This window comes from Myotis brandtii, unplaced genomic scaffold (assembly GCF_000412655.1).
Source record: "Myotis brandtii unplaced genomic scaffold, ASM41265v1 scaffold916, whole genome shotgun sequence".
NCBI lineage: Eukaryota > Metazoa > Chordata > Mammalia > Chiroptera > Vespertilionidae > Myotis > Myotis brandtii.
The window spans coordinates 94,480-105,669 of NW_005371774.1; the positions used below are offsets into that span (position 1 = coordinate 94,480).

Genomic DNA, 11,190 nt, shown 5'->3' on the forward strand with positions numbered 1-11,190 from the left:
TCAGTTTATAATGGTCTTTATTATCCATAAATGAGTGAGATCATGTGGTATTTTTCTTTCATTGACTGGCTTATTTCACTTAGCATAATGCTCTCCAGTTCCATCCATGCTGTTGCCACAGCTGACTTTTAATATACATTGTTTCTTCCAAAGATCCATGAATGTATGCATACATAAGAACAGCAACTATCACCAACTTGCATGTCGGACTGTCATCTACCCTCTCAATCCCTAGGAGAGAACTGATTCTATTATATTTCAATCACCTGATTTTTAACCCATCTGCCCACTAGATTGTCACCTCCTAAGGATTTCAACGTGTTTATCTTTGTAAACTTTCTGCCAAGTACAGTGCTAGGCAGCCAGGTGTGCTTAACTAAATGCCTGCTGATTGAATGAGCACCACACGCAGCCCACCCTTGTAAGCTGAGGATCTTGCTCACCCTCCACGCGCTGACAGCTTCCATCCAGGAAACCACACCCAGAAACCAGAAGTGTGCTGTCTGGTAGTCCCTGCTGCTGGCACACAGGCATATGGATGTCAATCCTATTCTCCCACTCCATCAGGCAAAGTCTATGCAACAAACGGCAGGTACACAAAGTATCCCCTATTTCTAAGATGTCTTTGCAGGCATGAATATTTTAGAATTTTTGTCCAAGAACATGTTTACTGAGATATACTCTACCTATTGAGGATTGTTCCAGTGTGCCCCCATGCCAGGTTTCTGACACATGTCGTAAGTCTGGGCGCAGAGGAAACAACTGGAGTCTGAATATGACAAAGATGTCGGGGGGACAGTGCAGAACTGAAACAGGCATTCTTGGCACCGTGTCGAAAGGCTGAAGACGCCAAAACAGTCAGGGGCCGTAAGATTCCTGTAAAGACGGAAAAGCATACATGCTTAATACGACACACCAATATATGAATCCAGATATTTAAAATTAAGTAATACAAAATTTTTAAAGCAACTAAGTGTTATACATTATCAATGTGTCCTGAAGTTCAGACTCACCTGTGGAGCTTTTTACCAACTTTATTAAGGGAAACTTACACACCAAAAAATTACCCATTTGTGTACAACCTAATGCTTTTTAGTAAATTTAGAGTTGTGCAACCATCGCCACGATCCAGTCTGATGTGTCCTAGTTCTATGTTCAACAGTACAAAACAAAATACATGTAACATGAATTCCCGCCCGCCAGATCTTATGCTCTGATGAGGCAGAACCCCGCACAGAGTGCAATGGCAGGGCAGACACGAAAGCTCGACAACTCCCTGGATAGACGAGACTGGCAGGAGAAGGACGCAAAGAAAACAGCAGAGGTACCTGAACTCTCATCTAGAAAATGAACAGGCCATGAGAGGAAGAGGTACACAATCCAAGTAGGATAAAAAACAGGCAAAAACAAGGCTGAAACAAATGTAAGCCTGGAGTGGGGACTGGACCTGCCACAGAAGCTGAGCACTGCGTGTCGACTGTATTGGAAATGCCTGGGGGGAAGCAGTGAGAAACAGGGCGGGCAGAGCAGAAGGCAGATCATGAAGGGCCTAGATGTGTGGAGTCCCCTTTGTCTGGGAGGCAATCAATCGATGTGTCTCTCTCACATCCATGGTTCTCCATCTCTCTCTCCCTCTCTCATCCTCCCTTCCACTCTCTCTCTGAAAATTAATGGAAAAAATCTCATCTCTGGTGAGGATAAAGAAAAAAACAAATTTAAAAAATAAGCTGTCACATCACTTTTAAGTGTTTTCAATGGAATCTACATGTCATAGTGAGTTGATACCCAACTATGTCATCTATTTCAAAAGCACAAGGACAATACATTCAAGTTGATGACAATAAGAATTTCTTTTCACCAAAAGATACTTTAAGTAAACTAAAAAGGCAAGCCAAAGTGGGAAAAGATATTGGAAAACACAATTAAATGAGAAAGTTTGCATATCTAGAATATATAAAGAACTATAAGTCAATAAGACAACTGAATAAAAAAATGGGCAACATATTTAAGTGAGTACTTCATAAAAGAAATTTAAATGGCCACTACACATGTGTAAAGGTATTTTAGGCTCATTACTAATCAGGTAAATGCAATTTAAACCACAAGGAGACATCACTAAATATATACCAGATTGACAAAAATCTCTAGGTCTAACAATACTAATTGTTGATGAGGAAGTAAAGAATGCAATGCTGGGGTGACTTTAAATAAACACATCACTGGCAGTAGCAGGCAGTGCTGAATACACACACACACACACACACACACACACACACACACACACACATATTGATGCTGCAATTCTACAGCTAGTTTCACATGTACACACACACACCTTAGAGAAACTCTGGCACTCATAGAGCAGGACACAAGGTCAATCAGCTTTGTACCTAACTGCCCCAAACTGAAAACGCCTATCAATAGTAAAATGGAGAATTGTGGGGTAGTCACATAAGAGACTATTATTTAGCAGCAATGAGCGTGGACCAGAAGGTCACAGTTGGATTCCGGTCAGGGCACATGCCCAGGTTGTGGGCTCCGTCCCCAGTAGGGGGCGTGCAGGAGGCAGCGATCCATGATTAGTATCATTGATGTTTCTATCTCTCTCCCTCTCTCTTCCTGTCTGAAATCAGTAAGAAATACATATATTTTAAAAAGATGCACAATTAGATGCTGAAACTATTACAGGAAAAAAAAGAACAAGGCAATAATAATGAGAACAGTGTTTATATTTGGCCCCAAATGGGACTTTGATGGGGAGGCTCACAGGGGTGCAGAAGAGGCTCTTGGTGTTCTGTGCCCTGACCTGGCTGTCAGTTTTCCGATGTTCGCTTTAGAGTTACAAGCATTCCCTGCAGACACTGTGGGCTCCATACCGACCACCACAATAAAGCAAGTCACACGAATTTTTGACTTCTCAGTGCATATAAAAGTTATGTTTAGATTATACTGTAGTCTATTAAGTGTGCAATAGCACTGTGTCTTAAAAAAACAATATACATACCTTGATTAAAAATTTTATTGTTAAAAAATACAAACCATCATCTGTGCCTGTTGGGAAAATGGAGCCAAAAGACTTGCTCCACACAGAATTACCACAAACCTTTGCTTTTCAAAAAAAAATCCCTGGCAGGTGGCTCAGTGGTTGTCTCTCCCTAGGCCCCGGGAGGTCAGGATTTGGTTCCCGGCCAGGGCACAGGCCCGGGCTGCAGGCTGGACCCCCAGGAGGGCGGGCAGGAGGCGGCCGATCTCTCTCTCCCTCTTCCTTCCTCTCTGAAATCAATAAAAATACGTATTTTTTAAAAAAGCAATATCTACAAAGTGCAACAAAACCAGGCAGACCGGTATTTATGCCATTCATGTATGTTACACAAATTTTTCCTTGTTATTTCACAAATTAAAAATAACCCATGTAAAGAAACTCTTATGTAAGTTGGAAATTTTACATCGTAGCTTTCAAAAAATATTTATTTGTATTGATTTCAGAGAGGGAGAGAGAGAGAAACATCAACGATGAGAGAGAATCATGGCTCGGCTGCCTCCTGCACGCCCCACACCGGGATGGAGCCCGCAGCCCGGCCTGTGCCCGGACCACACGGAACCCTGACCTCCCGGTTCATAGGGTTCATAGGTCGATGCTCAACCACCGAGCCACGCGGGAGGCTTCTTTTTAATCTCTATTCTTCCACAGGATTTTACTCTAATTTATTTTTCGTGACAGTAACTTACTGTCATCTTACCACATCTGAATGACCTTTAACTTTTTGCAAAAGTCCTCTTCCGACTAAGCTAAGTTGCTTTCATTCCTGTCCTCTCCCTCACTCCGGGAATCCCGGAGACCGTCCGGTGCGGGGGCTGATGAAGGAACCGAACCGCTCGCTCCCCGCACAGCCTGCGAGCCGCGCACCCACCGGAGCTCGCCGTCATCCCACTGCGCGAAGCTCCGAGACTCAGACAACGGCCAAGGTCAAAGGTCGTGAGGGGTGGCCCTGGCCCCCTCCGCCCTGTCCTCCGGTTTGTTCTCTAAGGAAGGCGGAATGGCGAGGAGCCCGTAAGAAAGCCAACTTCGGGACGCGCAGGTACGCGAGGGTCCGAGAGTTTCGGACAACCCTCTGGTTTTAAATAACGGGACGCCCTCCCCCGCGCTTTTTCCTGTTAACTCCCATTCCATCCCGCGCGGCCCCCCTTCTGTGAAGGCAAGAACCGAGCGCGTTGCTCTCCCACTGACCTGATGCTACTCTCACCGCACCAGCCAGCACGGGAGCCGCCATCTTGCCACCCCGCCCTACGGCGGCCGCATGGGGTCTAAAAGAGTCAGGGTAAAAGGGCACTAAGGAAAACGAGGTGGAGTCAAGGAAGGGGGGGGAATTAAAGGGCCAGACCAACTTTTTTTTAATTTTTTTTTTTTTATTGCTAAAAGTATTACAAAGGGTATTACATATGTGTCCTTTCCCCTCGCCCTTGACAATCCCCTGGCCTCCCTTAGCCCCCAGTGTCTTATGTCCATTAGTTATGCTTATATGCATGCATACAAGTCCTTCGGTTGATCTCTTACCCCCCTCCCTCCTGCCCCCAAACCCTCCCTGGCCTTCCCACTGCAGTTTGACAATCAGTTTGAGGCAGCTCTGCCTCTGTATCTATTATTGTTCAAAAGTTTATAATGGTCTCTATTATCCATGAATGTGTGAGATCATGTGGTATTTTTCCCTCACTGACTGGCTTATTTCACTTAGCATAAAGCTCTCCAGTTCCATCCTTGCTGTTGCAAATGGTAAGAGTTCCTTCTTTTTTACAGCAGCATAGTATTCCATCGTGTAGATGTACCACAGTTTTCTAATCCATTCATCTGCTGATGGGCACTTAGGCTGTTTCCAAATCTTAGCTATGGTGAATTGTGCTGCTATGAACATATGGGTGCACATATCCTTTCTGATTGGTGTTTCTGGTTTCTTGGGATATATTCCTAGAAGTGGGATCACAGGGTCAAATGGGATTTCCATTTTTAGTTTTTTGAGGAAACTCCATACTGTCTTCCATAGTGGCTGCCCCAGTCTGCATTCCCACCAGCAGTGCACAAGTGTTCCTTTTTCTCCACATCCTCTCCAGCACTTGTTGTTTGTTGATTTGTTGATGATAGCCAGTCTGACAGGTGTGAGATGGTACCTCATTGTTGTTTTGATTTGCATCTCTCCGATGATTAGTGACTTTGAGCATGTTTTCATATGTCTCTTGGCTTTCTGAATGTCCTCTTTTGAAAGGTGTCTATTTAGATCCTTTGCCCCTTTTTTGATTGGTTTGTTTATCTTCTTTTTGTTAAGTTGTATGAGTTCCCTATAAATTTTGGAAATTAGGCCCTTATCAGATATGACGTTGGCAAATATGTTTTCCCACGCAGTGGGTTTTCTTGTTGTTTTGTTGATGGTTTCTTTTGCTGTGCAGAAGCTTTTTATTTTGATGTAGTCCCATTTGTTCATTTTCTCTTTAGTTTCAACTGCCCTAGGAGCTGTATCAGTGAAGAAATTGCTTCTGCATATGTCTGAGATTTTGTTGCCTTTGGATTCTTCTAGAATTTTTATGGTTTCCTGTCGTACATTTAAGTCCTTTATCCATTTTGAGTTTATTCTTGTGTGTGGTGTAAGTTGGTGGTCTAGTTTCATTTTCTTGCATATATCTGTCCAATTTTCCCAACACCATTTATTGAAGAGACTATCTTGGCTCCATTGTATGTTCTTGCCTCCTTTCAGACCAACTTTTATTGAACGTCTTGTACTGGTCAGGCTGTCCTTTACTGTAGGCTCTTAATATATTTTTACTGAGCATTTGACTGAAAAATTTATTTAAAATACAGAACATAGCCCAGCCTGTGTGGCTCAGTGGTTGAGTGTCAACCCATGCCCAGGAGGTCACCTGGCCTCTCTCTGCTCTTCCCCGCTTTTGGGGGCGTGAAGGAGGCAGTTGATCCATGTTTCCCTCTCATCGATGTTTCTACCTCCCCCTCTCCCTTCCTCTCTGTAAAAATCAATTTAAAATATTTTTAAAAATATGCCCTGGCTGGTTTGGCCCAGTGGATGGAGTGTCGGCCTGTAGGCTGAAGGGTCCCAGGTTGGATTCTGGTTGAGGGCATGTGCCCGGGTTGCAGGCTTGATCCCCAGCAGGGGGCGTGCAGGAGGCAACCGAAAAATGATTCTCATCATTGATGTTTCTATCTCTCTCCCTCTCCCTTCCTCTTTGAAATCAATAAAAATATATTTAAAATAAATAAATAAAAATAAAGTATTTTTAAAAATAAAATAAAATACATGACTATTTGCCATGATCTCACTCATATGTGGAATCTAAAGAACAAAATAAACTGGTGAATAAAATAGACCCAGAGACAAAGAAGCATGGAACGACTGTGGAATCTTAGAGGGAAGCAGGGGGTGGGGATGGGGGGGTAAAGAAGGGATTCACCAAAGAACTTGAATGCATATCTGCATAACCCATGGTGAAGAGGGGGCAGTGGGTGCAGGCTAGATGGGGTTAATGGGGGGAAAAAGGGGTATCTGTAATACTTTCAGCAATAAAGATTAAAAAATAAAATACATGACACTTGAAACAATCTTTTTGCTAATTTTATTAAGTTTGAGAGGATAAAACTTATTATCCTTAGGAAACTGGTAGATAGGAAATAGCAATATTATTTAAAATTATTTTTAAGAATTTAAAATTAGTTTTTAAAAACTGAATGCCAACTATAACCAAATAAATGTAAATATTCTAAGGATAGCTCACATACATTTTTTTTCTAATCAATTACACTGATTGACATTAGGTAGAACCGCATCTCAACTCTTACTGAACAATGCTACAGTTCCTGAATAGTTCTTTATTTTATTCCCGGGAACCAGTGATTGTACTTCTTTTCTAATGTTCGTTCAAAGAAACGAACAAAACAAAACAAAAAAACAGTGAACCTCTGTGTCATGCTTGTTGCCTAAAATAGTCCATGCATACACAATATATTACATTATTTGGGTAAGGAGTAAACACTGGGTCTCAAGGAGTTCACTTTTTTTGGCGGGGGGTAGTGGGGGTGGGGAGTTCACTTTTAATAAGGAGACAAGTACAAGGCAGATAAATGACTCCCAGGGGAAGTTCAAAGTTTAAGGAAAAGAGGCTTCTGGTTGGGATGATCAGGGATGAGGATGTAGAACATAACGTGGTTCTTAAAGATTGGGGAGGATTTCAACAAGGGCAAGGTCATTCTTGGCGGTAAGAACACCAAGGGCTAGGGTAAGAGAGAGAGCCAAGACAGACAGGATTTATTTGGAGCAATGGATCTCAAACTTTTTGGTCTTAAACCTCTTTACATGCTGAAAAATTGAGGATCCCTGCCTGGCTGGTTTTGGCTCAGTGCATAGAGCATAGGCCTGCAGACTGAAAGTTCAATTCCTGTCAAGGGCACAAGGGCACATACCCAGGTTACAAGCTTGATCCCAAGTGCAGGAGGCAACCAATCGATGTCTCTCTCACGTGGAAACCTCTCCTCCTCCCTTCCACTCTCTTTGAAAGTCAATGGAAAAAGCCCAGCCGGTGTGGCTCAGAAGTTGAGCGTCCACCTATGAACCAGGGGTCACGGGTTTGATTGCTGGTCAGGGCACATGCCTGGGTTGTGGGCTTGATCCCCAGTGCACGGGATACAGGAGGCAGCCGATCGATGATCCATCATTGATGTTTCCATCTCTCTCTCCCTCGCCCTTCCTTTCTGAAATCAATAAAAGTATATTTTTTAAAAAGTCAATGGAGCCCTTGCTGGTTTGGCTCAGTGGATAGAGCGTCAGCCTGCAGACCAAAAGGTTCCAGGTTTGATTCTGGTCAAGGGCACATGCCCGGGATTTGGGCTCAATCCCCAGTACGGGGTGTGCAGGAGGCAGCCAATCCATGATTCTCTCTCATCATTGATGCTTCAGTCTTTCTCTCCCTCTCCCTCTCTGAAATCAATAAAAATATATTAAAAAAAAAAGTCAATGGAAAAATATCCTTGGGTGAGGATTAACAAAATAAAAATTAAAAATTGAGGATCCCAAAGAGCTTTTAATTCTATGGATTATATATCCATTAGTATTTACTGTATGGGAAATTAAAGTGGAAAACATTAAAAATACTTATTGTATTAGTTTCCTATTGCTGTTATAACGAATTACCCAAATTTAGTGGCTTAAAATAATACAAACTTACTATTTTATAATTCTGTAGGTCAGATGACCAAAATGGGTTTCTCAGGTGAAAATCAAGGTCTGTAGGGCCGTGTTCCTAGAGGCGAATCTGTTTCCTTGCCTTTTCCAGTTTCTAGAGGCTGGCTGTATTCCTTGGCTTGTGGCCTCCTTCCATCTTCAAAGCTAGTAACTGCATCACTCTGACTTCTGTGTTCATTGTCAAATCTTTTTTGAGTGACCCTCCTGCCCCTCTCTTTCACTCACCAGTGCCCATGCAATTACATTGGACCAATGTCGGAGACCACCTATCGTCTTCACTAGCAGAGAAGAGTAGAGACCCCCAAAAGCTAGTGACCTTTGAAGCCCTAGCAAAGGTCGGAGCTGTGCACCACCCAGTTAATCTAGATAATGGTAGCTGAAGCATCCTCCCCACCTTAATTCACTTAATTCCTTAGATACTCATGTAAATCCTTGTTGATTAGATATTCTGCCTATTTCTGGAAATTGTCTGTTGATGAGCTAATCTGTGTGTCATTGAAACCTCCTTACCTTAGGGCTACCCCAGATCAAATAAAAGGTTGGAGCGGCCTGAGCATGAGTGGAAGTCCCTCTCCTTGAGTTGGACTTGCCTGCCTGGCTCCCCAACATTTCCAAATTGTCTCTTGTCTCTTTTCTCTCTCATTTGTGTGCGGCTCCTCTTTCAGATCCTGAACCCTGAACCACGCGGGACATGGAGGGAAACACACTGGACATCTGGCATCCAACGGGTAATCTGGAAGTGAAGGTTTCGCTAGAGAGGAAAAAAAGGAAGTTTCACCGAAAAGGTGAGGGAAATTCACCGCACGCAATGCCCAGGATCAACTTCACAAGTCTGGATCTGTAAGTAGGCTGGGAACATTTTCTTAACCAGGCTAACGGGGCAGGATTTGGCTTTAAAAAGTAGATTCGGCTTTAAAAGTAAGAAACTTTATTATAGACTTTTGATTTGCATGTTTAAAGTGTTAAAGTTTTAGAAGGTAATCTCTTAGAATTTTTGCGTGTTATTATAGAACATAACCTTTGTTTTTCTTGAAGAAGGTACATTAGATCTTAAAAGTTGCCAAAAAGTTAGAACTTGAAAAAGGTCAGCAGCAAGAAAAAACTTATCTCAAAAAACTATTTTTCCATGGGGAACACAATATTGCGTTTGCTAGAGCCTTTTAGAGTTTCGCTAGAGAGGAAAAAAAGGAAGTTTCACCGAAAAGGTGAGGGAAATTCACCGCACGCAATGGCCAGGATCAACTTCACAAGTCTGGATCTGTAAGTAGGCTGGGAACATTTTCTTAACCAGGCTAACGGGGCAGGAGGATTTGGCAAAAAGTAGATTCGGCTTTAAAAGTAAGAAACTTTATTATAGACTTTTGATTTGCATGTTTAAAGTGTTAAAGTTTTAGAAGGTAATCTCTTAGAATTTTTGCGTGTTATTATAGAACATAACCTTTGTTTTTCTTGAAGAAGGTACGTTAGATCTTAAAAGTTGCCAAAAAGTTAGAACTTGAAAAAGGTCAGCAGCAAGAAAAAACTTATCTCAAAAAACTATTTTTCCATGGGGAACACAATATTGCGTTTGCTAGAGCCTTTTAGAGAGGCTGAGGAGGAGTCTCCTCGACTGGTTCCCTCCGCTCCTCCTAGTGAGGAGCAGGAAGAAAAACCGAATCAGATAATAAGACAGCATGTAAAAATTGACTTTAAAATGATAAAGGCCTTACGTGAAAGTGTAGTCCAAAATGGTCCAATGGCTCCTTTTACAGGAGAAATTATGAATAATATTTCGGAAGCGTTCTTAATTCCTAATGATTGGTATTCTCTAGCTTGTGCAACTCTGGATAGAGAAGATTATTTACTATGGAAGGGAGAATTCTTGGAGAAATGCCAGGAGCAAGCCCATATAAACCGCGGGCTGAATGCTCAAATAACTTATGAAATGCTAGCAGGACTGGGACAATATAACGATGTGCGAACCCAGTTAGATTATGTGCAACTGGCATATGAGCAAATTAGAGCTTGTGGAAGGAAAGCTTGGTGGACTTTACCAGCAAAAGGGGACTCTGAGGGAGCTTTTAGTAAATGTTTACAGGGGCCTTTAGAATCATTTTCTGATTTTGTGGCTCGTCTCACTCGAGCAGTGAGACGACAGATTCAACATGAGATAGCAGGAGACATTTTAATTCAGCAATTAGCTTATGAAAATGCCAATGATGATTGTAAGAAATGCCTGATGCCTCTGAGAAAAGGTAGTACCATTACAGAAATGATTCGAGCATGTCAGAATGTGGGGTCAGGCACTTTTCAAGCGAATTTACTCGCTGCCGCTGTAACCGTAAAAAATAAAAGGTGTTATAACTGTGGAAAAACAGGACATTTTAGAAAAGAGTGTAGGCAACTAAGAAGGACACAAGGAGGTGCTCTAGGGAAAGGTGCGAACATCCCGCCTCGTGAGCCGATCAACACAGATCCAACCTCTCTGTGTCCTAGGTGCCAGAAGGGCTACCATTGGGCCAGCCATTGTAAATCGAGATTCCATAAAAATGGGCAGCCATTAAATCAAGACACAGGGTATGGCCAACTGCAGGGAAACAGCCAGAGGGGCTGTCCCCAGCCCTGTCATTAAAAGGGGATATCTACCCTGCAAAACCCACAGTGGACTCTCTGATTCGGACCACTCCAGGGAGCGCAGGCCTAGATCTTAGCAGTACTATAGTGGTCACTTTGACCCCCGATATGGCTCGGCAAGCTGTTCCTACAGGAATCTGGGGACCTGTGCCACCAGGAACTTTAGGATTAATTTTAGGGAGGAGTGGAAACACTCTGAAAGGATTAACTGTTTTGCCTGGAGTCATAGATTCAGACTATGAGGGAGAGATTAAAGTAATTTTGGAATGTAATCATATTATACAAATTACTCCACGACAAAGAATTGCTCAGATACTACTTTTACCTTATGTTCAACAAG

General features: G+C 42.6%; 1 protein-coding gene across 1 annotated transcript in view; it reads right to left on the reverse strand.

Annotated features, from left to right (window-relative positions):
• Positions 1-4,323, reverse strand: part of MRPL35 (mitochondrial ribosomal protein L35) — an 8,291-nt gene extending 3,968 nt beyond the window's left edge. Inside the window, exons 1-2 of the mRNA XM_005885630.1 lie at positions 4,229-4,323; positions 687-876 (exon numbers count right to left, since the gene is read on the reverse strand). Coding sequence (XP_005885692.1) covers positions 687-876; positions 4,229-4,271 — 233 coding nt within the window. The 5' untranslated portion in view covers positions 4,272-4,323. The remainder of the gene's footprint in view (positions 1-686; positions 877-4,228) is intronic.
• Positions 4,324-11,190: the final 6,867 nt, after the last annotated feature.